Raw genomic sequence first — 27,729 nt, 5'->3', positions numbered from 1 at the left:
TTTTTCCTGACATTTGCTGCCAAACTCTTCCTCTCTCTCTCTCTTTCACACACACATACAAACACACACACACACATACATACAAACACACACACACCATCAACACACTGACACACAAACAAACTCCGACAGGCAGGAAAAGCTATTGAGCTCCTTGCCTCCAGCACAGCTGGCCTTGCCTGAGTAGTACAACTATGAAAGAACTGCTTGTGTTTCCCTGACCCTGACAGCCAGTGATGGATAGACAGAGAAGAGAGAGCGAATGGGAAAGAGAGACAGAGAGAGACAGAGAGAGATGGGGGGGGGGGGGGGGCAGAAACAAAGATGGAGAAAGATAGATAGATAGATAGCAAGACAGACAGACAGACAGACACATAGATGTATAGAGTGGAACTAGTCCTCCAATAGCTTTGCATTAGTTTATTTCATAACAGAGTTTTTATCACACTATACTCACTACAGCCACATCACATGTACTTAAGAATGTCAGAATACAATTTAGAATCATAATGTAATAATTTAAATGTCAATAAAAAACATGGCTAAGAGTACATCAATGATAATGTCTCCTGCAGTTGCATCTCTGTGTTGAGGACAGTTCAGCCAATCATGATAAGAAGATTATTGCAGAGATCTACATTTGAATGGATGTATATATATACATATATATATATATATCCATTGTCCAAATTAAACACGTGAATTGAATTAAACACGTATCTTGTTTCTAAGAGATTGATCAAAAGTAAGGGATTTATCCAAATAGTTTTCACGCCACTGTATAAACAGTGTACTCTGTCGCCACCTACTGTAGAGTTGCATACATGGCACATGAAACAGTGGCTACACGGTACTGGTAGTGTCCTTTTAATCTGGGCTGACAGGACAGGTCTTTTACATGATATTTCAATCAATTGCATGGCTAAGTTTTATGGTAAAATGGAAGATTTGTTTCATTCAGTGGAAAATTCATAAAAATAATGTCTTTCAATCCATCAGTTGCAAACATGATGTCTATCTTGTGAGACAGCGAAACTTTCACACACATATCTTTTCATCTTCTTGCAGTATTCGTCAAACCAAACATTAGTTGGGATATCTCCTTCGCCGAGGCAAGCGCAATCCTCTCCAAACAAATCAAGCGAAATCCAGTTATCCGGTTCATCTCTTCCATATGTCCTTTCAAACCAGAACCTTTCAAAAGAGGGAGATATCACCAAAGAGAAAACTTGCTGTACAAATGAAGACAAAGACAGAGAGACAGACACAAAGAAGGAAAGAAAGAAAGATGGAAACATGACTGTTCAAACCTCTAAAGAGGGGAAGGAATATGTAATATTACCAAAGAGAAAGAAATAAAGGAGTATGTAATATTACCAAATAAAAACAAAGAAAGAAAGAAAGAAATTAAGAAACTGTAACTATGATATGTAAATTGAGACCTCCAGTTCAAGCAGTGTCACTTGAGGTTGTACGTTTTCCAGCTCCTCGCCAGAACCAACAGAACTCTCATATAAATCAGCTTTTACCTCAGTAAAGTATTAATTTCCATTTGTTCAAATATAGCCTTACTGTGGGGATGACCTAGTGAGTGTGCAGTAATATAGCCTTACTGTGGGGATGACCTAGTGAGTGTGCAGTAATATAGCCTTACTGTGGGGATGAGCTAGTGAGTGGGCAGTAATATAGCCTTACTGTGGGGATGACCTAGTAGTGAGTGGGCAGTAATATAGCCTTACCGTGGGGATGCCCTAGTGAGTGGGCAGTAATATAGCCTTACTGTGGGGATGCCCTAGTGAGTGGGCAGTAATATAGCCTTACTGTTCGGATGACCTAGTGAGTGGGCAGTAATATAGCCTTACTCTGGGGATGCTCTAGTGAATGGGCAGTAATATAGCCTTACTGTGGGGATGACCTAGTGAGTGGGCAGTAATATAGCCTTACTTTGGGGATGCCCTAGTGAATGGGCAGCAATATAGCCTTACTGTGGGGATGACCTAGTGAGTGGGCAGTAATATAGCCTTACTGTGGGGATGACCTAGTGAGTGGGCAGTAATATAGCCTTACTCTGGGGATGCTCTAGTGAATGGGCAGTAATATAGCCTTACTGTGGGGATGACCTAGTGAGTGGGCAGTAATATAGCCTTACTTTGGGGATGCCCTAGTGAATGGGCAGTAATATAGCCTTACTGTGGGGATGACCTAGTGAGTGGGCAGTAATATAGCCTTAGTGTGGGGATGGCCTAGTGAATGGGCAGTAATATAGCCTTACTGTGGGGATGCCCTAGTGAATGGGCAGTAATATAGCCTTACTGTGGGGATGACCTAGTGAGTGGGCAGTAATATAGCCTTACTGTGGGGATGCCCTAGTGAGTGGCGAGTGATCCACCCATACCCACTGTCCCTCGTGCTCCCGGTCAGTAAGGCCTATCCAATGGGACTCCTTGGTTTCAGAGGAGAGGAAGATCTGGCATAAACAAACAAACAAACAAACAAACAATGGAACAAACATTAGAGAAAATACTATTTACAACTGATGGCAATGCTTGTAACGATGCTTTATGCAGATCATACAATGAGTAAATACAATATGTGAACAACCCACTAACCACTAGGGGGGACTAAAACATGTAAGATTGAAACATTGAAATGATTAAAGAGTTTAAAAAAATTAAAGTCTTGACGTCTCTCTGCTATCACCATACTCACCTGTTCTGCCTGACTGTTAATGATCACGAGATGGCCACCCATCGAGACACATTCGTCGTGGCTTTGTGTCCAGTTCATCAGGTCAAAGGAGAAGAAGTAACACTTGTCACCGTGGTTCCTCCAGCCCTCTCCACAAGGCGTGCAAGCCCGACTTTCTGTTCAGTGGAACAAGGGAAAAGCACGCAATGTAATGTTTTGTTGTAACAATATAAACTTGTGTTTTATGAATCTTTTCTTTTTGTCTAAAACTAACATGGCTACAGCAAAACAGACTTGCTTAGCAAACATCAACAACAGCACTTGCCTTGATAAACATATTAGCTTAAAAATGGATGCATTTCTGTAATGTAAAGTGCTTTGAGACCATTTGTATTGTTGGCGAATTGAATTATTTTCCAACTATGTGCTGTAAGAGCTGCTTTTACATTTTTGCAGGGGTTCGAACCTGAAGGAAATACATGCTGAATAGAACTGTTTAATGTTGCCTCTATGTTTCTTTTGTAAGACAGGAAACTAAAAGAGAGAGTGTGGTTGAAGGGCATATCTTGGGTTTCATAGTGTTCTTTTAATATCTACCCTCAAAAACCAAACCACAAGTTCCTCTTCGCTCTGTCTAAGTGACTATACTCTCTATGGCATAGTGATCACACAAGGTGAGTTTTGGTCTACAATGAGCTAACTACCGTTATAAAATAAAATCTCTTTAAGAAGATTCTGAGTTCAGAAATCCGTTGAGTAGTAGTGCCTTTATTTAAGATCAACAAAGGGAGGAAGTCGGCTGGGGAGTCGGATGTTACCAGGAAGTATGAGAGTTATTATAGTCTAACTCTATTAACTCTGTTGATGATCAAACTTGCAAAATGGCCAATATTAAATGCATATAGAAATTAAATGAAATTAACTACATCTCTACCTCAAAGGCGAACAAAAATCTTGTAAATACCAACAACAGCATAGTTGGCGCTTTTAAAAGCTAATACCATGCTAACTGGAGACATGGTTGGTGATGTGCTGTGAAAGCTTTTCTTATATTTTCGTGGAGTGTTCCATCCCTGACCATTGAACTGCATAGTGCATAACTTGGGCTGCTGGAACAACAGGTTTGTTTATCTGTCCTTTACATGACCATATACCATCAAAATGAATTTAAAGATGATACCTTAACTAGTCTAATCTTTAAACAAATACCTCTGAAAGTGGCACATTGCTGCAAACTGTTTCTCAAAAAAGCTCTGTGAAAGATACCTCCCACTGTAACCTGACGGGAATATTAAAATGTCACTTACTTATGATGCTGAATTGTGTCGAGATGTTTGCATGCTGTGCCCTCAGTAGGTCAAACTGGCTTTGTTTCTCAAAGTCTGGGAAGGGGAGCCATAGACAAAGCACTCAGTGGAAATTTGTCATTGCTATCAGTTATTGGTTGGTATCTATAGATATGATTAGAGATTCACTATGCAACTTTGATGCAAATACATCCACATGCATTTAGTCAAATTATTGGTCTCTTTGAGTGTGACTAAAATGCCATAATCCTTCCCCTCCTGATAAAATGCCTTTGTTAATGTATTTTATTTACATGCTACTAGCAAGAAAACAAAAACCTAGTTGCTAGGAAGAGGAGTGGAGTGGCAGGTATAGCATTTTCCCAAACTATTGTTTTTTAACATTCTATATGTACAGTATACCTACTGGACGTATGTCCTATGTCTAGTTCACATGTCGATGTTGGTATCTATGTATCTTATGCATGTGTGTGCGTGTGCGTGTGCGTGTCGTGTGTATGAATCTGTGTCTATATGTTCAGGTCTATATCTAGGTGTAGTGATTCAGAATAGGACACGTTTAGTAATAGAAACGCTTGTACTCACAGTAATATCCCAAAATACCAAGAGCAGCTATTGTTAACCCCAAACACAGGGCAGTGATGACCAGAAGAACCTTCACTGCCTTAACGTTCTGATGTTCCGACGTTCTGTCTACCTGAGAACCAGGATGTGAGGAACCGATGACCTCAGGGTGACCTAGGAGAGATGGGCTTCCCCGTAAATAACTGCTACTGCTGTGCATTCTGAGACAATACAGCAATGATAAGTGGTAGTGGAGTCAGTCCGTGATTGACCAGACCCACCCAGACAACAGCTTACTGGAAGTGATCTGGACTAGTTCTGACCCTGGCCTAGTCCAGGTGTGGCCTTGAACTGGCCTTGAAATAGCCCTAGAAGATGTGGGTCCAATGCCTGCTGCAGAGTCATTACAATATGGAAAAATAAAGAAGCGGTATTTGAATAGATGTCAAACCTGCAGGAAGGCTTAATGGCTTGTTTGAGTCGGAGAAATCAGGACTCAGGTAAATTGGCTCATCTGGGAGGAGAGAGAGAGAAACACGCAGGGAGGTGTTCTTTATTACTTTTAGGACACATTTAAGATTCTCACACAGACGCAGCCAACTAAACCATAGTGAGAGAGTCCAGTAAAGGAAAAGTAAATTAAAATTTTAGGATCAAGTTCAGGGAAGAGCCATGGACAGGATTTACTCAACGTCAACTTCAAGTCCAAGAACATTTGCTTTGAAGGAGTGATTATTACATACAATAGAGCAGGAAAAAAATAAGGAAGTTAATGATCTAACCATCTGTTCAAAACAAGTTCCGTCGGTGTTTGAACAAATAATAAAACTAGTCTTGTTATTACCATCAAGTGTCTGGCATGTCTGTTTCTTGTCTGTTAGTGGGTACTACACATTTAATAATTCATCATTCTTATCAAACAACAAAAACCCGTTTGGCATTCTGAATTTTGAATAATGAAACTTACCCATTGATGGACAGTGTTTCTCTTCTGGTTTAATTCCAGACAAACTGCGCCTTTCGTCTGCTATCGTCCCAGGCTGAAAAAGATCATCATTATCATAGATGCTCTCCATTTCTTTAAGTGTGCTGATCCTCTATGAGTTGAGTTGACACTCAAGAGTCTTCTACTGGAGAAATAACTTACTTTTGGCCAGCTCGAGAATGAAACGTGACCCCAAGTGACTATCCTTTGGCCTGTACGCACAGCATGAGTTTTCCACGCCAGCTTCCGAACGCCTCCACGGCTCTCTCCCAGTAGGATGTGTGGTGGACAGAGATACACCCAACAGCTTCCTGTACTTAGGATCCCAAGTGGATAAGAGAATGTGACAGAGCTCACACACCCCTCCTTAGCAGATGACATACATGTATATATTTGTCTGTTTTGTTTGTTTGTTTGTTTGTTTGTTTGTTCAATTACGCTTCAATTGATTGCTTCATTCATTCATTCATTTATTAATGTATTCATTTGTTTGTTCATTCAACCATGCATGCATTCACTTATTTATTTAACTGTTCATCCTTTTTTTTATTCAGTCACCTATTTATATACCTCCTGCATTGATTTGCAACATTTATGCAGATGAAACATTTATTTAGTTTTGTCATAGTTTATAGACACTTATAGATGATAGATTATAGATATAATGATGTTTTTCCTTCATTTACTTTTACATCTATTGACAATATCACACTTCCAGTCTGACAAATTATATATTATATTAGCTGGAATTTCTTACTGACACAAACTATCGATGAGCATGTAGAAACAGTATCACCATGTAAGGCTCTAAGTTACAGGCCAAGAATATTTGGATTGTATTGATTGATACATGAAGCCTTTAAGTTTTAATGGGCCACACCGTACACAAGCAACGAACCAGGCCTGCTCCGATGGACGGATTGTGAAACCATGGGCCCCTGGGCCTGGACATATAAAAGGCCCCCTTCCCTTTGCGCAGATTTGAGTTTGTGAAAAGGAGGACACTTCGTCGCGGGGGAGGGGACGGAGTAGTGTATAGCATCGACGAATCCCCGACGATTTTGGAATCCCTGCCGGACGCATTTTTTAGGTCTCGTAAAGAGGACATGTCCGGGTAAAAGAGGACATCTGGTCACCCTACATAACAGCGACTTCACGCAGAGGCTCTGGCTTAAGAGCCCCCTGAGCTCATGGGCCCCTGGGCCAGGGCCCGGTCGGCCCATTCGGTAATCCATCCCTGCTAACAGATAACATTAGCAAAGGAAACGCTGATGAGAACTAGCAGAATCCAATCAGATAACAGAGAGCATTTGTAAGGTAGAAAGCTAGTTAAACACAAAATGTGAAATTACTTAAGAACTTAAAGTTATTAAATGTGTAAATGCTCACCATGTCGACGATTTGCCTCAGTGAATTCCAACGATTCCTTGTAGCTGCATCCGACTTGCTTCACTTTTTGATTTACCCAAAACATTTTTCTGGCTGTTCCTTCCAGAAACTGGATCGAGCTCAGTCTCCCCTGGAGGCGTGGGTTCGAATCCCACTTCTGACGGATAAACCTTTTTGGCTAGTAATGCTGCTAATGTGCTCATCTCACAGGTTAAATATTGGTCCGTAGCGGTCAGAATAAAAGAACAGTTACCCGGCCTGGGGGCCTCTGTATTTAGGACCAGGAAAAACGAGGCTATATTTGCATCGTTAAAACTGATATGTCCTTTTTAAAGGATAAAAGCAGATTTGAAGGGGTTACTAACCCTCTAAGTGAACACGAGGTAATGTGACGTATAAACTCGTCAAAAAAAAGTTTGTAAATTTGTGTTTCGTCGATTATTTCTCTGTTGTTATTGTATTTTATATTGTTGGAAAGCCTGTTTATTTACCTTTACAATGATGTACTTGTTACTTGTAAGGATCATGAATTTGTGGGATGATGAGCAGCAAAGATGATTATATGGGTATAGGGCCCATGTCAAATTTGCCAATTTGTATTGTAACAACAGAGAAATAATCGATCAAACACAAATTTCCAAACTTTTTTTGACGAGTTTAGTTGGAAGCGTGACTTAGCCCTAATATCCTTCCACGCTTTGAATCAATGCGCTGTTTGTACTGGCACTTTTGTGCGTGCACTGTGCATGCAACGTGCATGCAGCGGTCATGGATGCTAGGGTTAATACGAGGATGATGTGGCACGCACCTCAGACTCTTGACTTGGTTCTCTTTCTTCCAGGTGCAAATACTTCTTAACAGTGTTCATCCGACTTTATTACTTTGGAGGTAAGTTACTGACAGTAACCATTGAATAAGTTGATAAATTGACCATTAGCCTACTAACCGTCGCTATAATGAGGCACCAAGCAACGTTACTTTGTGCTCTGCCGTATCTCTTCCCATATGTAAATGTTCGAGGTTGTGTCGAGTTTGAGTTATAAAGCGTTGTGCATTGTAATTTATTCGTATATGAATTATTACATTGTTCGTTACGAAGACCTGACAGAAGTCTCTTCCATTGTATTTGCTTTCTAAAACTGGTGATTGGAAAGTTCCGACCACCGAGTGGAAGACTACACCTGAACGCCTGCTAAACGTGGAACATCCCCCAGGAAAAGTGGGTTTCTCTTCTCCGAGACCTCCGAGAGGTAGCCTAGGTTTGACGTCCCTCGACATGGCAACGTTTGTAGTGAACGATAACAAATGTACTTTCTCTGCGCACAAATACGTAACTTCATGGTGTATTATGGTTGCAGGCTACGCATTGGCGCAGGTGATTGTGATGTTAAACGATGTACTTAGCAGTTTACTTTTGTGTAACTAACGTAATAGTTAGCCAACTTAACTGTCAATACTGTTGTCTGTTGTCAGTATTGATGTGGGACGTTACAAATAGGTAACTTTCTACATTCCCAGCTAGCTGAGTGCACGATGAGAATCATGTACCGGAAGTTACGCTCCCAAGCGCAAGGTATCATGGGAGTTACGAGAAGAATGGGTATCATCAGTCAGGATGGCCGAGCGGTCTAAGGCGCTGCGTTCAGGTCGCAGTCTCCCCTGGAGGCGTGGGTTCGAATCCCACTTCTGACAGACTGTCTTTTTCGACTAGTAATACCTGTGCTAGCAAGGATACTAAAACCCCAAAGCGGTATCGTCTGTTGCTAACACATATCTTAAGGTGTCTGGGAGTGAGGATTACTCACTGCACAGCACTGGCTGGCTAAGGTTATACCTCAAACATCACTCCCGTTCCGGGTCTATGCCTATGTGATTTTGAAAAATAAAGTGTTTTGCACCCTCAGAACGCCTGGCAGTTGGAGATGGTTGGGCAGTGTGTGCGTGTGAGTTTGTTCTACTTGCATCTCTGTCTTGTAGGCCTTCTCTGTGTAGAGAGTTGAGGGGTGTGTGTCTGTGCTTGCTTACGTGCCTGCGTGTGTGTGTGTGTGTGCGGACAATTTTGGAATCCCTGCCGGACGCATTTTTCAGGTCTCGAAAAGAAGACATGCTCAGGTCAAAGAGGACGTCTGGTCACCCTACATAACAGCAACTTCACGTAGAGGCTCTGGCTTAGGGGGCCCCTAAAATCATGGGCCCCCGGGCCTGGGCCCGGTAATCCATCCGTGCTGCTACGTTTGGCGTTGGAAAAGGGTTTGCCAGCGAGTGTAAGAGTGACATTGTTATCTGTAGTAAAGCTATCTGCCTACAGTGTATTAACGTTAGCTTTGGTTATTTGGGGTAGATAAATAATTTTTTTGTTGTCAAATTATACGTTTTTTTTTTTTTTTTTTTTTGTTAGAGGGTGAACTTCAGTTTAAAAGAAAAAATACACTTTGTATGCCAATTGTGATGTGTACATTTTTTGATTTAGTTTTAAATCCAGAGGCTGTTTCGCTAAGTTTGTCTAAATGTGATTTTTTTTATGTATTTGTTTTTTTGAAAATAATAACTACCTTTGAGTAAGAAATCTGCTTGGATGTTTGGTTGATGTTGACAGTGTAACTACTACTTGTGAATTTAGTAATTCCTTTGTAAATAAATAGTAGTTATCCCTACTGTGACTCAACTTTGGTTAAATTCATAGTTTAGGGACCCAAGATTTATGAAATTGTTTAATAGAAGCACCCAATAGCTATTATCTCATAACACTTAACTAAGAAGGGTTTTGGGAGTGCCACATCTCTAAAAACATTCCAGGGGTGTATTGTTCCACTAGGTTTGACCCTTCTCACACCCCTGCTGCTGTTATCTCTGCCCTCCGTCTCTGGTTCTCTCCCTGTGCTTTTCCACAGAAGGTTTAAACTAAGGACAGGAAAATGGAATTAAGGGAAGTAACATCTTTGTCATGTTTGGGTTCATTTTAATGGTCGGAGTGGTAGTGGTCTTAGTGCTGCAGCTGAATACATTACTCTCTGTGGGCTGTAGACAACCCTCCTCTGGAGGTGACAAACCCATCCATTCGTCCGCTCTGTGTGATCCTTATCAGTGTATACACCAAATTCCATGCGATGAGTTATTATACCAGATGTAGGACTAAATTAACTGGATACTTAAGGGGTAGATAGTAATGAGCACTTTGAGTATTCTGTAGCCAGAGACTCACACACTCTGTGTGTAGCCATCATCCTCTGGGCAGCCAGGTACTGTATGTTCATACACTCTAAATGTTTTAAATTGTAACTTTAAATATTCACTTTAGTCTAATTCTACATTGTAGTTTGAATGTGTAACTGAATTAGTACCTTGCACTTGACAAATGAATTGTGATGCTCTGATCAACGGTGGCCTCTCAAGACTCTGTAACACTGTTTCCACAACGACTGGCTAGGATTAGTTTCAAACCAAAAAGCAGTGATGTAAGTTTTGAGGTACCTTGCTTATCACCTGGGTTGGACACGCTGCAGCAGGACTGCTACATTGTATTATACAGCAGTGGCTAAGATCACGCAGCGGCCTGGCACTCAGTCCCTAAACCGGTGTGGTCTAACATGCTGGTAAGCCCCGTGGCAGCATTGTAGCCTCTGAACTATTCTCCAGAACTAACACACTGTGTCCACGATATGCCAAAATCTAGAAAACGGCCGTGGCAGTATCCTGATCGGCACTTTTACTAGAAGAAACCAGTTAATAAAAAGTAAGAGGAGTATTCATCATAACAGATTATAGGCATCCAAAAGTAATGACCCTAGGTCAGCCAACCTAACGGGTAGAAACATAGCATTAAAAGAACAAGGACTAAGGCTTAGTTTTTAAATTAAGTGGAGTGAGATTAATTATGTCCACCAAGATAGGTCCTAACAGAATATTGTATTTCAGAAAAGCGCAGAAAGATGAACATGCAGAAACCTTTACCCACTCCCAGTTCCATCGTGTGTGAGAGAGGGGGGACCCTAAATGGCTCGCATAAAGAGGGCATTTTTAAAAATACGTATCTCAACAAAGAGAAAGGGCTTAACTGTGAAAGACTTGTGCCATGCTCCTGTGCTGAGGCAAGCACAGTCTTCCCCGCAGGTTCCTCCTTCCAGTTGTCTGGCTCGTCCTCTAGGCCTTTTGAGCCAGAGTATCAAAACAGATCATTTTAAAGCAACAGTAGCATGCTAACTACCTAAAAGGCATAAAAAAAATGCCCAGTTCGCACTAATAAAAACTTGCTAGCAACTTAACAGGTGTCTTGGAGGTATAGTTGGCAATGTCATGCTGTGAAACCATTCTTACATCTTGTGTCACATACCACAGAACTAGATCATAGCTTGGGTGGCTAGTGGGAACTAAAGCTGTCCTTCACATGACCTTGTCTCGAATCAAAATTATACTACATTAACCTCAAAAACTGGCAAATGCCTCAATGTGAACGCACTTTAAATGTAAATGTGCTGGGAGTTTTCTATTTTAGTAAGTGTTTGCACTATTTGCACATGCGAGTATGTGACAGCCGGTCCATTGTAATGTGTTTGTGTTAAGAACATGTGATGCATGTCTTACACTGCACCAGTCTCATTGAGAGGTGTGCTGTCCAGCCAATTCACTGTCCCTCTGTCTCCAGGCCACTTAGTCCTGGCCAGTGGATCTGTGCTTGGGCCTTCTTGATCAGGAATGTCATATTGGTGCTAATTTGGAAATGACATTCACACAATAATGGGCTCAGGGCCACGTGTGACTTTGTCACTCTGTGATGAAAGTTTCCTGTGGTTGTTTTTAAATAACAATTCAGCAAGCAATACAATAACACACAAAACAATAACCAATCAAATGCATGACTGTGCTTGCCTCTTTAGCATAGGAAAATGGCACGACAACTCCAGTGGGAAAACATACAGATATGTGAATGAGACACTTTTTATGCATTTCATTTCCTTTGTATTTTGCATTCTGTAGAAATTAAATATTAAATGTTTTTGCAAATGGTCTTTGGAGGATATTGCAAAACAGATACTTAGATTTTCCCTGTTTTTATTTCAATCTGAAGTTGTTTGACTGTAGCTGCACTGATGAAGCAAGCTTTTAACAAAACCAAAGTCCAATGGAGCACATATGGCACATGTAAGGTTTTACGTGTACCTGGAACGTATCTGCTGAAGGAATAAATAATGAAATTACTAATTGCACAGCTTGTTTATCATTCTCTTGTTTACATGTCTGTTTTGCATTGCCATTCATGATAAACATTGGCACGTCATGACTTAAGCCCTGGCCACCAACATCATAACAATGAAGAGAAGAAATGTTTACTGTCATTTCAGATATGGAGACGTAGCACCTCTATCAGGCTCTCATAATTGTCGGAATACACACAAATGATCACGGTGATAATGCGTTAATCAGAACAGGCTCTACAATTGAGCCTGCTGACATGTATTTGAAGCAACTGATCAAATGTATCCTGCACGGATTGAAGATAATGGATAAATGCAGACATTGCTTGATTTTCACAGGGTCTTTGTGTGTGGGTTCAGTTGTTCTTTGCATACAGAGGAAAATGGTTTTGTGGTCTGTGGAATTAAACAAAGAGGATTATTTCTGAAAAAAAGAAAACAAATAAAGATAAAAATCATTAGTTGGCTTATTTTACTGACAAATCATTTCTGGTTGCATATTTAAACATTTTGTTGCAACAATTCACTTTTTTAGTTTGCTACAAACAAATCAAAGAGCTCACCAAACACTATTGCAACACTCTTGCGATTGCTATTTTAATCACTAAACCGAGAAATATGAAAGCCGGATCAGCAAAGTTAGCAAGGAATCACAGGTCTTTTCGTAATTCATTTTCAGTATGTTTTAGACGGCACTATTCAAAACCTGTTTATCACTGCTGTTGATCCAGATCTTATGGCTATTTACAGAGTTTTTCCCAATGTTATATTTTTTCACACTATATGACATGATGCTCAGGTCTTAAGCTTAAGGGCACTGATTCACTAAAGCTTTTAGACATCATATCATCATAGTCAATATGCAATACTACTGGTGAGCAGTGATCAAGCACCACTACATTTCTTGCCTTTCTTTAGGTCTATAACCTTCATGCTCCCAATATGGTAGTTTCAAAATCATTCCATGTATCTAGATTCTCCAGAGATATTTTTTGGAATAAAGTGAGATACCAGTGAGTTTAAACTAGCTGTTGAATCTGAGAATGACTGTATTTATTAAATGTGTTGACAATCTGACCAGTTGACAGTCTGACTATCCATGCAAGAGAACACAGGTGAATTGTCTAGGGCATGGAGTTCAATATTTTGGCTGAGGACAGATAAACACCCTATGACAGGAGGCTTGTCACAAAATCTTTAAAAACAATGTCAAACCAAAGATTTTACATCCGCAATGTAAATTCTTGCTAAGAGCCATTGTCCAATAGGATAGTTCGTATGGCCTGTTAACAAATGGCGTGTGTCCGGTGCCACCCTCTCTACTATGTCACTTCCAACGCGCGAAAGCTTGAATAGTCACAATCGGCAAACAGGCGGGAGAGACAAGTTGAACATTATCCTGCTTGCGCGACATTCAGCACATATTACGAGCTGTTACAATTACAGCCTATGTTAAATAGCTACATTATTTATGAATACTTATTTAAATTCGCATACAAGTGAGTTTTGATGAGGCTACTGGGCGACTAGCTAAAACGACAAGGATAGGTGGACCAATATGAGCCTACTAGCCCTTCAACAGGTAATGAACGTTAAGTAAACGCTTAGCTACTCTGGTTATTTTGAATTGCAAAGCTAATCAGTATTGTACTAGCAATTCTAAACTTCTATGCTCACTCTCTTGTTAGCTAGTTAAACCACTCTGTACTGTTTTATACGTTGATTGTGTTTCAGTTGAACATATAAGTAAGTGTTTGCTTCAAATCCAGGCTACCCATAGACGTGTTAGCTAAAATAATTTCAGGTTACAACCGTCGTTAGACTCGAAAAGCTAGCCGGACAAAGCACAATACATTTATTATTTCTCTCAGTGCCCCACTGATATGCCAATGTTTTGTGGAGTCCTAAAGTCCCTTTTCTTGATAGCACATAAGCGTTAGCATAATTGGTTGTTATGACTATTTCTACGTTTACTGTTACTGGCTAACGTTATTTGCAACGTTAACCTCGGCTAAACTTTCGCTGTTCGGTACAGGAAAAGCTGTTGGACTGATTCTCATTTTAAATAAATAATGTAAGTTTATAGAGAGACATTTACAAATCATCATTTAATACATTATTTTTCTGTCTGAAACGGTACACTGCAAATCCTAACTGAAATGTTCTTCGTTTGTAAATTGTTCTCTTAGCGCGCATCAGCACAAATCTGTAACTGTAGAAATAATCTGAATTAGTGATTTGGTGATGATATTCTGTTTACACTTGATAAACATAGTGCGTGTGCGTAATTCATTTAATACAAAGAAAACGTAAGATAAATGAGGACATTTCGTGATTTTTGCTTCAGGTTTTCGTCTGCGTAAATCATATCCCGCGCCGAGAGTTTCTGAGTAGTTACTCTGTACAACCAGATATAGGAAGACCTAGTCTCACATTCACAAACGTTTGTCGGTTGCTATAATGTATGCACAAGAGCTCAATCTACGCACACCCCTCCTCCTCCCTCTGACAGCTGTCCACAGCCGTCTTCGACCATTTGTTTTCCTTACCTTATGTCGTACCGAACTGCATTAAAGCTACAACACAGCCATTACGATTTTCAAAACAGGATATATTTAATAGGTTGTGGGTTCAGAGGTTTTTGGTTCTTAAGTGGCAATTTTGAAAGCCAACATTTGTGTATATAGTTTATGTAGACTGAAGGTGTGAAAGACCTTCTTGAGTGTGTCAGGTGTAAATATGAAGTGTGTGTGTGCTAGTTAACCCTATGTTGTGTATTGTACAGCAATCCAATTAAAATGCCATATAACACATACACTTATTTCTTCCCAATCTCTAGCCACTAGTGGAGTCCTTGCCGGTTGAGAGTGACGCTGACAGCGGGATGGGCTCACCAGTGGAAGCCGAAACCACAGAGAACCCACCGCCTCCAGAGCAGCAAGCAGGTAGTGGTCCACTGCTGGCCCAGTCATACGAAGACATTTGTGGGAAAAGTTACAGTGATTAAGGTTCTAATGGGATCTCCATTTTGTGTTCTAGACTCTGATGATGAAGACATCGCATTGACCAGGAAGTCTCGCTCTCGGAAGGCACTGCGGGACAGTGACAGCGAAGAGGGCGAGGAGGCCGGTGGGATAGAGGGAGCACTCGTTCTCTCTGCGTCCAGCGAAGATGAGGCAGAAGAGGGGGAGGAGGAGAAGCCTGAGGTGAAGAAGGCAACCAGGACTAAGAAAAGGATCGCCCGTGTCTCCATGGACAGTGAGGATAGTGAAAAGGAAAACAGTAAGGAAGAGGACAAAGAGAGAGAAGCTGGAAGGAGGAGAGAGCAGTCCAAGCGCCGCAAGGAGAGAGAGAGGAAAAAGGAGGCCGGAAAGAAGCAACAGAAGGAGACGAAAGTGGTAAGTGTGCGTAGCTCTAATAGATAGCCGTGGGAAATAGACTTTGTGACCATGTTAAGGGCTTGAGGTGAAGAATGAAACAAAGTGTATCTGGTGCTTTCAGGTAGAGGTGACGCATACTCTACATCTGAATTAATTTATATTTATTGTCATTTAAATCTACCTTTATTGTGTGTTATCAGGAGATCCCAGCCCCCCGAAGTATAAATGATAGTGGCTGCCTTCTTGGAGACACAGATCTGTTTGATGCAGAGGAGGAGGATGAGGAAGAGTCTCTAGAGGCAATCAGAGCGTCTGTCAAGCAGAAGGCTAAAAAACACAAGGTACACACATACCTACAACTTACACACGCACACACACACACATCCTCCCTCTCACTAACACATACATGCATACCATATTTTAAAATTGTCCCGAGTCTGTGTTTTAACTGTGTGTGTGTGTGTGTGTGCGCGCGTGTACTTCAGTCTCATCTTGAAGAGGAACAGGCAGAAAAACCTCAACGTGTGGTAAGGCTCCTGATGCGGCTAGTATTTATATGGGAAATCCTTCTGGACATCATCTTGCATAACTGCCTTACCTACTGTTAATCTTTCATGGTTTTTGGATTGTTTCTGAATTTGCGTGTGTGTGTGTGTCTCTGTGTACGTAGGAGAGAAAAGCAGCCCGTGCCAGTAAGGAGGCTATGAAGCAGTTACACAGCGAGACCCAGAGGCTCGTTAGAGGTCAGCACACACTGGAGTTTCCTCTTTATGCTCATACTGATCTCAGGCTCTTCTCTACAAACGTTTTCATAGATTTGAAAAGCACTGAATTATATGAATCACTGAATGATTCTTTGGCTTAGACTGGCTAAGATAGTGTACAGAAGCTAACAGCTTTTGTAGTGTTGATGTTCTTCATGAAGGGGGGGCTTTCTTTTTAAATGATTGATCTTCACTGACCTTTCAGTCCTCAGTCCCCGTTGTCCACCTCCTTCATGGTTCTTGTTGTGAGTAGCTCATACCCGCTCTTCAGTGTCTGTGTTTCTCCTGCCCCTACAGAGTCCAGTATTGGGCTGGGCTACCACCTACCTGAGCCCAAGAGCATCCATGAGTTCTTCAAGAAGAGAGGCAGACCTCAAGGGACCGGCATGGCCCTCCTGAAGTAGGACACACACACACACACACCACTTGTATTCACATATATACACACCTGCATGCGATGCCTAGTATCACATCTATACCTGTGCACACACACACACACACACACACACACAGGTCTGTGCTCATCCTGGTAAGCATGGCTGACCCTCTGCTCTCCTCCCCTCCCCTGGACCTGCTCTCTCAGGTCGGCGCAGTACCAGGCTACTATCCTGGAAGCCACTGCAGCCTCAGCCAAGCAGAGCCAACGCCAGGAGCCCCAGCAGGCGGAAGAGGCCCCTGCAGTGGCCTCTGACCTTCAGGTGTCCATGGAGCCCCCATCAGCCCAGCCACTAGAAGGGGAGGGCCTTCAGCAGAAGGAGCCCACCGCCCAATCAGAATCTGGTGAGGCAAAACCAGATGGCCTATTAGATGCTTTGATGGAGGATGCGTCCTGCCTCACAGACAGGCCCTCAGTCCAGGTGGTCCTCGGGGCGTCTGGGTCGGAACCCCTAACTGAAGAAGCACCCGCTGCTTTAGCACCGCCTATGGAAGCTCCTCCTCCTTCCATCAAGACTCGTAAGGACAGGCTGACGCGGCTCCGAGAGCTGGGCCTGGACCCACCCCCAGTGGCTAGACTCCAGGCCTCCGAGGACTCTTTTGTGGAGCTGGAGGCCGCGCAGGTTAACCCAGGTAAGAGCACACACACACTATGCATGTGCTGTGCCAGCTAGCTCATGTCCAATTGGATCATGCACTGCGTACACACTTTTGTGTGCCAGTCTGTCTCTAATAGATTGTGAGATGTTTTGCGTAGGTGTCTGTTCATTTATTTTATACGGTGTAATTAGGGATCATAATGTTGTGTTTGTGAAGGGTGGTCAGAGTGTGGGTGTTAGATTGTGTTCATGATTGTGATGGTAAGCATGCGTTTGTGTGTATGCAGCTCTGGAGGCCCTGAAGGATCGGTTCCTGCGTCACACCCTGCCTGTGGCCCGCCCCAAAGGGGAACGCTCCGTGCAGCTTAGTGTGGTCAGAAAGGACAGCGCCTCCTCTGGACAGGAGGAGCTCCGCTCTGACGCTCTCACAATCACCCTCACGGAGGAGGATGACAAGACGGAGGCCAGACCAGGTAACCACAGTGTGTTCCAGACCTAAAAGATCAGATATCCCATAATTTAGATCCCATAAAACAGATGGGAACCTACACAACCATACCAGGTTACCCCCCCTGGGTACGTGGCTTAATGACGAGTTGTCTCAGAGTTAGTTGTAAACTTCGTAATAAAAGTCCTATGGCTTAATTCTCCTAGCAAAACAAAGCCATAGGGCCTGAGTTAGCTTAACCAGATTTGTCGCTAAACCACGTACTTGGAATACCTCCCTGGTGACCAAACATCCTATAATGCCTTGCATGTCTAATATGTAGTGTGTATATTTATGACAGAGGGTGTGTGTGTTGCTCTGTCCTAAAAGAACATGTGCGCTTGTCAAAAAGCTGCTTAAAGCCCATAGTTAACAGTCTGTGTGTGTGGTTGTGTGTGTGTGTGTGTGTCAGGTGAGCGTCTGCTCCTGTTGAAGTCCCGTCTTCAGAAGGCCATGGCGGTACGTCGGGAAGAGGAGAGACAGAAGCGCGCTGCCCTTCACCGCCTCGACAATGAGGACTGCGGAGATGAGGAAGAGGAAGAAGAGATGACCGAGTCAGAGGAGGAAGAGGTAAAGCAGCACAGTTTTTTTCACTGTGTGAGTGTGTGTCCGTGTCGATTAGCGTGTGTGTGGGCTTTGTTTTTAACTCTCGTGTGTGTGTGTGTGTGTGTGTGTGTGTCTCAGGGTGTGGACGAGCTGCTGTCCATATGTCTCCGTGTTGATGAGTGTGTGTGGAGTTTGTTTTTAACTCTCGTGTGTGTGTGTGTGTGTGTTTCAGGGTGTAGACGAGCTGCTTGGTGGAGGTGAAGAGCAGCAGGATGGAGACGAGGCTGATGAAGATGAGTGTGATGACGATGATGAGGAAGAGGAGGGCGCAGACAGGGCCGCCGCTGTGATGAGGAGCCCCTCCCCACGTCAGGACAATGATGGGACTCTGATGCTGTTCGCTGGAAGCTCCTGCTCACGCACCAGGTGACCTGTGTGTCCGTATGTTCTGGACTGGTGTGGATGTTTGTGTGTGTGTGTGTGTGTGTGTGTGTGTTTGTGGATGTTTAGGGGTTTGTGTGTTTGTGGATGTTTAGGGGTGTGTGTGTGTTTGTGGATGTTTATGGGTGTGTCTGTGTGTGGATGTTTGGGGGGGTGTGTGTGTGTGTGTGCGCGTATATGTGTTTGTGGATGTTAAGGGGTGTGTCTGTGTGGATGTTTAGGGGTGTGTGTGTGTGTGTGCGCGTATATGTGTTTGTGGATGTTTAGGGGTGTGTCTGTGTGTGGATGTTTAGGGGTATGTGTGTATGCGCGTATATGTGTGTGCGGATGTTTAGGTGTGTGTGTTTGTCTGTGGTTTGCTCTACTGACTCTGCGTGTGTTTCGTCCCACAGTGATGGAGTGAAGAGGACCGGAGCAGGTCAGGACAGCGATAATAAACTCGGTGAGTGAGGGGAGTCGCTAGAGCGGGCTAAATATTTCTGTTCTAGTGACGTGTGTGTGAGGGAGGGCATGTCTGCTTGACACCCAGTGTGACGTGTTGAAGACCCAACTCTTCAGAGAGCACCTCCCTTCCTAACTGGCACCTTGGCTTAACTTTCACTTATGCAGTGACAGTCTCGCACTTGTTTTTCTTTCTATGTCGTTTTCATTGTCTTGAAAAAAAAGAAAATTTATTGTAACACCAGGTTTTATTGCTCTTAGTTAGTCTGGGAAGTCCCGCCCCTCTTCTCCGGCCAATTTGATTTAGCCTCTGAAGGGGGTCTGGCAAACTTAGGATAGCAGTTCACTTCAAGATTTCCAGAATCCTTGGAGCCAATCACAAACTGGCTTTTGGCTACCTGGCACGCCATTGTCTACCGTAACAAAAGTGAAAAGCACAGTAAACTATATACTGCTCTTGCGGCTGTCTTGGATGATTTCAAAGGGAAGTTTTCTTTGAAAATAGAACAGAAACCTGCTCTGGAACAATTCATACAGAAAAAATATGTGTTTGCTTTATTACCTATCGTTGTATAGTATCGTTGGTCTGATTGGTTAAAGGCGTGTCCAATTACGTGAGTGAAGTGGACCTCCATTGAGGAGTTGGCCAGACTAACTGAGCAAATGAAATGCAGTGAAGGGGCGGGGAATTCCCAGACAAGCTCTTAGTTTGACTGTTCTCTCCCTTGTACGTCACTTTGGACAAAAGCGTCTGCTGAATGTCTAAATGTGTTGGTCTCTCCACAGAGGAGGATGATTCTCTGTCTCTGGTGAAGGACAGCAGTCACAACAGCAGCTTTGAGCTCATGAGCTCCATGATCCCCTCATACCAGCCCGTCAACCGAACGGCAGGAAGGGGTGTGGCCTCCAGCCTCTTCCGCTCGCCCTCCCCCTGCCTCTTCAGACCAAGCTTCCTGGGCTCCGCATCCAAGGTGACACAGATGTGCACCACGCACACACACCCATGCGCATCTATACCACACCCATACACACACACACCCATGTGCATCTATACCACACCCATACACACACACACACACACACCCATGCGCATCTATACCACACTCAGTTGTTTATCACCCATAGTGATGAGTACATCACAGGTTTCTCTTATCTGTAGTACAACTCGATCAACATTATTCTTATTATTTGACCAAATTTGTGTTGATGTCCATTTAGTACTAGCCCATTCTGTAGACATTTATATATTTTTCATTCATTGCTTTAATGCACTGATCGTACAGGACCAGATCTTTTACAGTGTCTAGGCCTGCTTCAGTTTAGGAACCCTTTAACTTATAGCTGTGAGATTGGCTTCTACCTCTTTGTAATGGATGGACACTGACACCTACACATATATATGCATGTATTAATGTGTGTGTTTGTGTGTGTCTGTGTGTCTGTGTGTCTGTGTGTCTCGCAGAGCTCTGGGAAGGGCTCTGAGCCGTCTCTGCCCGTGGAGGACTCCCAGGACCTCTACGCCCCGCCCTCCCCCCCTGAGGCCCGCCTGGGCGGCTTCTCATTGGACGAGCACACTCCCACCAACACGCAGGATCCGCAGTCACAGCTGCTGACGGCCGACGGCTTCCTGAACGTGGGCCGCCACGGCGCTCACCCAACTTCGTCTTCATCGCGGCCGCGGCTGCTCCTGGAGAGTCTGGACGAGAACGCCATGGACGCCAACATGGACGAGCTCCTGGGGCTGTGCTCCGGAGGATTCACCACGCAGGTCCCCAGCTCCGCTCTGGCACACACCCCCTCAAGCACTCTCGAGCGCACCACCAGCCCCCTGCCAATCCCCATCCCACCACCCCCAAGCCTGCCGGACATGCAGGCCAGCTCGGACACAGACATGGACCAGCTACTTGAGCTCTGCTCCGGAAAGTTCACCAGCCCCAGTGAGTATTTGGCTGCAGCTGTGGATGGCCGTGCTGTGAAAGCTGTTGTGTGTATACTTATGTATAATTTTAGGTGATTTTAAATGTGTGTGTGTGTGTGTGCTCCAGGTAGTACTCCTCTGACGTGTGTGTCCAGCCCAGCGTCTCGCAGAAAAACTGCTGAAGCAAGCAGGTACTACGACACTTCAGTGTTCATGCTAGAGTTACTCCGTCAGTCTTATGTTTCGATGTTCTCTAGATTAGACAAGTCCAACACGGTGTGTTTGTGTGCATCTGTAGGAGAGAGCGCCTGTGTGAGGATGACGAGCCAGAGGAGGAAGATTGCGAGTTCAAGCTCCTGTCAGACGTGGACAGTCTCAGTGATCGGGTGAGCCCACGGTACTCTCTTCTGTATCTGTATGCGTGTGTGTGTGTGCTTCTGTTCATTTTTGAGTGCTTAATTGTGTCCCTATTTCTACCCTTAGGAGGATGATTCAGATGACCAAAATGACAAGGGAGATGAACAAGGTGAAGACGAGGAGGAGGAGGAAGAAGATGATGAAGCCGAGGAGGAGATGCAGGCAGTGTTCGGCCGACCAAAAGGAAAGAGGAAACTGTAAGGAGCAACTTGGTATCTGTGACCTTAGTAACTGTGACCTCAGTATCTGGGACCAGAACTAACTGTGACCTTTGTAACTGAGACCAGAACTAACAGTGACCTCAGTGTCTGGGACCAGAACTAACTGTGACCTCAGTATCTGGGACCAGAACTAACTGTGACCTCAGTATCTGGGACCAGAACTAACTGTGACCTCAGTATCTGGGACCAGAACTAACTGTGACCTCAGTATCTGGGACCAGAACTAACTGTGACCTCAGTATCTGGGACCAACACTAACTGTGACCTCAGAACCTGGGACCAGAACTAACTGTGACCTCAGTAACTGGGACCAGAACTAACTGTGACCTCAGAACCTGGGACCAGAACTAACTGTGACCTCAGTATCTGGGACCAACACTAACTGTGACCTCAGTATCTGGGACCAGAACTATCTGGGACCTCAGTATCTGGGACCAGAACTAACTGTGACCTCAGTATCTGGGACCAGAACTAACTGTGACCTCAGTATCTGGGACCAGAACTAACTGTGACCTCAGTATCTGGGACCAGAACTAACTGTGACCTCAGTATCTATGACCAGAAGTAACTGTGACCAGAACTATCTGGGACCAGAAGTAACTGTGACCAGAACTATCTGGGACCAGAACTAACTGTGACCTCAGTATCTTGGACCAGAACTAACTGTGACCTCAGTATATGGGACCAGAACTAACTGTGACCTCAGTAACTGGGACCAGAACCAACTGTGACCTCAGTATCTGGGACCAGAACTAACTGTGACCAGAATCCTGAGCTGCACTCATGGATGCATGGTTAATCATGCTGGGCTCACCTCTCTCTTTCTTTCTTTCTTTCTTTCTTTCTTTCTTTCTTTCTGCTTCCTTCTGTCTGCATCCCTCAGGAGGCTGACTGAGTTTGTGGATTCTGAGGCAGAGCTGTCCGGCAGTGAAGGCAGTGAAGATGAAGAGGATGGCGGGGTGAATGAATATGAGGAAGAGGAGTTGCAGGAGGAGCTGCCGTCTGATGAAGAACTACAGGACCAAGTCAACAAGATCCACATGTAAGACACCACACACACACTCTCTCGCTCTCTCTCTCTCTCTCTCGCTCTCTCTCTCTCTCTCTCTCTCACAGACACACAGATACTCATTTAGATGTGCCCTTTTTTTATTTGTACAGGAAGCAGCTACTTGATGATGATAAGCGTGAGCTGCGTTTCTATCAAGAGCGTTACCTTGCCGACGGGGACTTGCACTCAGACGGACCAGGGCGAACCAGACGCTTCCGCTGGAAAAATATTGGTAGGCACAAGCACATTTCATCTTTCTCTCTCTCTCTCACACACACACACACACACACACACACACACACACACACACACACACACACACACACACACACACACAGAGACACATGCATGCTGTCTTAATCTGAATGTGTGTGTTGTATGTTTGAATAAGCGGTGTTCATCTGTGAACTCACTCTCTAAGCGTGTGAAAGATAAACAGTCTGGCAGCTGATGGGTCCATCAGGACTCGTTCAGTCAGCATCACATGACGTGTACTGGTCACCTGCTGCAGCGAAGCTCGCCTGTGTGAAGGTTTACTAACGTGTTTGTGTGTTTCTTCACAGACGATGGCTTTGGCTTTGAGGGGCCAGAAGGTGAGGGAGTCGAAGAGGAGGAAGATGAAGAGTTGGACCAGACTGAGTCCCAGAGGAGGAAGGAGAGGATGGAAAAGGAGCAGTGGCTACGAGAGCAGGTCTGTGTGAGTGTGTGTGTGTGTGTGTGGGGGGCTGCCTGTAGGTGTATGCTGAGGCATGTGTCTGTGTTTGTGTGTGTGTGTCTATTCCTGTATTCATGGCTGATTGTCTTTGTGTTTGTAGCAGTCTGTAGCCCAGACAAAGAAGGGCAGAGCTGAAGAGGTGGAGGAGGAGGAGTGCTTTGGTGGGGAAGAGGACAGTCAGTTCATGAAGCTCGCCTTGAAGGTTATGGCAAAGAGCATGCAGAAAAAAGGTGAGCTAAAAGCAAAACCTCTGTGTCTGTCTGTCTGTCTGTCGCACGCACACTCACACACTGTCTCGGTTTTCCAGAGGCTTCTGTGGCTCCTCTTCAGGAACAGAAAGCTCCTGCGTCTGACCCATTCCGGAGACCTGCTCCAACAGCCGTGGTCAGTATCTTACAATCACTAACTCTCTTGTTTCACACACACACAAGGATACACACACAAACAAGGGTACCCACACACAAATGTATCCCCATCCTCAAAGCACTAAAAAACACACAGGTGCCATTCTAAATTGTATTCAGTCAAATATAGTATATGGTGGCTGTGTTCTCAAATTCATAGATCTTCCTCAGTTTGAAATGTATATTACATCATGGGGGACTGTCTTGAGCAGATTGTAAAAACTTGAACTGTCCATTTTCATAATGTATTTTTTAAATTATTATTCAGGCATGAGAATCACTCACCTTTCAGCGAAATTCGCCGTTTTGAAAACAAAATAGGTGACCTACGTGAATCGTGTAGATTCGATGAGTTTTTTTTTTTGTGTGGGGGGGGGGGTGGTTGGACATATTTTTCACATTCAGATGACATGTACATTTGTACTGAACTAGTGCTGGCGGCGGCAAGGTGCTCAGTGTTGCCAGATTGTAAATTGCGTATCATATCAAAGGCTCAAAATGATCGTATTTGGAGGATAATGAATTATATCTGTCAACACTGGGAAAGTTTGACCAATGACAGAGCTCGCGCAAGAAGGTGGAACGTAAGTGATACCCTTTCCAAAACGTGTAAAGACGTAATAACTCATTTGTGAAAGACCCAGAGAAACAATAATATCCGACGAGGCAAAATCCCGGACAATTTTGGAATCCCTGCTGGACGCATTTTTTTTGTGTGGCCGTAATGTTAGCATATAAAACGTTAAAACATGTGTTCGGTAACTTAACGGGATGATTCATTTCAAGGGGCATAACCTTCAGATACAAGTATGAAAAAGTTAGCAATGATGTGATTAGCCTGGTTACGAGACGGCTACGGTGTGAATAACTGATGGAGTAAGATCATTTAGCTACATTAACTCAAACGCCACGGAGACTCCCTGTTCTAACTTTAATCGCTCTGTTGGGGCAAAGTGACCATTGCAAAGGTGTTTGACTACAGACTGTTAACGTAGCAAATAATTCCTACTATTTCAGCCAGTCAACTTACAAGCCTTGCAGGTATAAAACAAATCATGACGTCAGATGACCATTTTCAGTCTCGTTACCATAAACAAGACCCAATACAGTGCAACCCTGAGCACTGACATGATAAGCACTTTGGTGACAAGAAAGGTGAGCATGGCTGCAAAGGGGACTCTTGTCACATGGAAGGCTTCAGTGATGCTCTGCTCAAAAAGGCCAAGTCGCCAAGCTATGAGGCAAAGCAGTCAAGAGCAAGTGCCACTGGAAGTAGATAGATGGATACTTTAATAGGAGCTTAACATATTTTTAAATATATATATCCAGTTATTCAACATAATAAATCAGCGGCGAAAAAAACAATAGAATCATATTTTCTTGACAAGAATTCCATAAATGAAAAGAGATCCTTACATTTTGCATCATTTAGTACTTCTAAAGAATAAATGATTGTATTGTTTTTTTCGCCGCTGATTTATTATGTTGAATAACTGGATGATGCGAGTGCATGGAAATATTAACGCGAAGGGCCTCGCCAATAAAATGTATTGAAATCTGAATTACATAACATTGTATTGGCTGTCAATCATGATGGAAGAGTAGACAAGTTAAGTTACGGCATCTCTCGTGGGGGCTATGCATTAAGCCATTTGTGGTGCCCTTACCACATTGTGCCTCATATACTGTAAATGATAGACCCAGTGACAGGCTGGCATGAAATGGCTTGCATAATACTAAGTAAGGAGGCCAAAATATTTTTTGACTCATGGCTGAAGCTAAGTTTCTCCAGCTCTCCCCAGGTTGGAAAAAAAGCATCTCAAACTGCATCAGATTGACGCTTTAAAATATGGAATATTTAAATTTTACTTACAGGGGGGGCACGCCCCCGGACCCCCCCCCAGAGGGGTAATATCCTCCTCACCTTTTTCACCCCTTACCCGTTTTCATGCCTGATTATTATTATCGTATTTTGCTAACAGTTCTGTATTCATAAGTAATGCTAACGGCTTCAGCCAGCAGTATCATATCTTAACCTTTTGACCTCTGCACTTTTCAGGTGAAACGGGGGTCGCTGTTGAGTCAGCCAAAAACCATGCTGCAGAAGCTTGCTTCCATCTCCGACGGCAACCCCATTGGTCCACGCAACACTCGTGGCTTCCTGTTTCAGACACTCTCTCCTGAGAAAGACTCCGCCCCTTCCAAACGCCCCAAACAGGTACGTTATTTGAGCCGGCCCGTTCCCACCATCAACAAAACCAACGTTTCTCATGCCCCTCTGTCAGTCTACCTGTGGATTGATGGTTTGAAGTCAAATGCAGTACCTCTTTTTGTCCACTAAGAGGAGCTAAAGCTATAGATGTTAGTCCTGCCAGGCAAGGATTAGAGGTTGTCATCCTTCTCAGTGAAACCAGGGGGAGCTCTTTATCTCTTTCATTTCACTTAGTGAACATTTAGCCAGCCCCATTGTCATTGAGGTGCCACTACACTGAAGAGGTTCCAGTGGTTCAACCTGAGTATTTGTTCGATGGACAACTTCAGTGCTTACTGTGCTGTTAAGCCAATCAGATGATGGAGAGTGGGGGTAGGGAGACAGCTTTGAGTATATAACGAAAGCGGCAAGGCAGTTATAACCTATGGTGGATCAGCAAGAAAACAAATCCTGATGGTTGATATAGAGTCTGTAACTAATCAGTCTACTACCCCATATGCAAATGTTGGATCTAAACAGCCTTCCCACGGTTGTTTTTTTTGACTCCCTGTCTCACTTTTACCCCATCTCTCTTATGCTCTTTTAGGTGAAGAGGTCAGGGACTGATTCTCCAGCCCCTGTAGCCAAGCGGTCACGGCAGGAGAAAAAGGCAACGACCTCCGGACCTCCAAGAAGCATCTTCAGCTACCTGGAGAACTAATACACACACACACACACACACACACACACACACACACACACAAACTGTTATGTGACTTGAGTTACCCTCACTCTTTTTAGTGAGGCTATGAAATATGAGGGCAGTTTTAAATATTACCATAGTTTTATCATGTAAATATTGCTTTTGATTGCTTTTAAGATTTGTTTTGTTCTTAATGTATTTTAGTATGCTGTAAATAAAGGATATTTTAACATAACTGATGTCTGAAGTTTTTAGTCAGTGTCTGGAGTGCTCTCTGCACTTGGTAGCTTGGTTCATCATGGTGGGTTGATAAGTCACGAGTTCCATTAACTGCATTCTTAAAAATTTGCATTAGTTAAACATCTCATTCACAATCAGCTCTTGAGGGGACTGTACTGACCCCGTACATTTTACTACCCTAAAAGAAGCTGTAACTGGGTGGACATTTTGTCCAGCATCACAAGGAGAAACACTAGTAGACTGCCTCTGTGTTGTTTTAGATGGGGTCTGAAAGGGCTTGTCAGGTGCGAGGATATCATGCTATTGGCTGTATCATCCAGCTTACTCCTTTTAGTCATAGGTGTGATAATACATCCATTCATAGTGTCCTGTTATACAAAGTGTCTGCATGTGTGAGAGTGCGGCAGCAGTAGTCTATACTTTTCAACAGCGTCTGTAAGCACACACACTTGAGCATATCCACTATGTGCTGTGTGAGACATTGCTGGTGGGCGTTGTGTCGAGTGCGGGGTAGCTGCCACTCCTCATCTGACTGCGTGTGTCTGACAGGCGTACCGGCGGCGCACCCAACGGATGCTGTCACACTCATCGGCAGCGCGCTCAGACATGGAGCCGGGGAAGAGGGTTTAAACTCGAGCCTCCACAGGGCTT

General features: G+C 43.7%; 2 protein-coding genes across 4 annotated transcripts; one reads left to right on the top strand and one right to left on the bottom strand.

Moving 5' to 3' along the window:
• Positions 1 to 405: 405 nt before the first annotated feature.
• Positions 406 to 5,793, bottom strand: LOC308381785 (CD209 antigen-like protein C). Of its 3 annotated transcripts, XM_080859374.1 has the most exons (8): positions 5,707 to 5,793; positions 5,527 to 5,599; positions 5,011 to 5,073; positions 4,581 to 4,733; positions 3,996 to 4,070; positions 2,710 to 2,864; positions 2,355 to 2,467; positions 406 to 1,194 (listed from the first exon to the last, which is right to left on the bottom strand). In XM_080859374.1, the coding sequence occupies exons 2-8, from the start codon at positions 5,528 to 5,530 to the stop codon at positions 996 to 998; spliced, it is 762 nt and encodes a 253-aa protein (XP_080715500.1). In that variant the 5' UTR covers positions 5,531 to 5,599; positions 5,707 to 5,793; the 3' UTR covers positions 406 to 995. The 3 variants fall into 3 exon arrangements, with proteins under 3 accessions (XP_080715500.1, XP_080715499.1, XP_080715501.1); XM_080859373.1 differs by lacking the exon at positions 5,707 to 5,793 and having other exon boundaries at positions 5,527 to 5,698; XM_080859375.1 differs by lacking the exon at positions 5,707 to 5,793 and having other exon boundaries at positions 1,123 to 1,194; positions 2,396 to 2,467; positions 5,527 to 5,698.
• Positions 5,794 to 13,683: 7,890 nt separating this feature from the next.
• clspn (claspin) lies at positions 13,684 to 26,864 on the top strand (the record flags this gene model as incomplete). The annotated part of the gene is made up of 24 exons (XM_080859348.1): positions 13,684 to 13,707; positions 14,965 to 15,070; positions 15,165 to 15,523; positions 15,715 to 15,846; positions 15,991 to 16,032; positions 16,176 to 16,248; positions 16,567 to 16,669; positions 16,853 to 17,337; positions 17,591 to 17,776; positions 18,203 to 18,360; positions 18,569 to 18,762; positions 19,170 to 19,219; positions 20,005 to 20,189; positions 20,681 to 21,159; positions 21,268 to 21,327; positions 21,435 to 21,522; positions 21,620 to 21,750; positions 22,658 to 22,816; positions 22,936 to 23,057; positions 23,389 to 23,516; positions 23,641 to 23,770; positions 23,848 to 23,924; positions 26,004 to 26,162; positions 26,743 to 26,864. 24 exons carry the CDS (start codon positions 13,684 to 13,686, stop codon positions 26,854 to 26,856), a joined length of 3,744 nt encoding a protein of 1,247 aa, XP_080715474.1. The 3' UTR covers positions 26,857 to 26,864.
• Between the last annotated feature and the right edge of the window lie 865 nt (positions 26,865 to 27,729).

This window comes from Sprattus sprattus (assembly GCF_963457725.1).
Source record: "Sprattus sprattus genome assembly, chromosome: 20".
NCBI lineage: Eukaryota > Metazoa > Chordata > Actinopteri > Clupeiformes > Clupeidae > Sprattus > Sprattus sprattus.
This window is presented reverse-complemented; position numbering and strand designations above follow the sequence as displayed.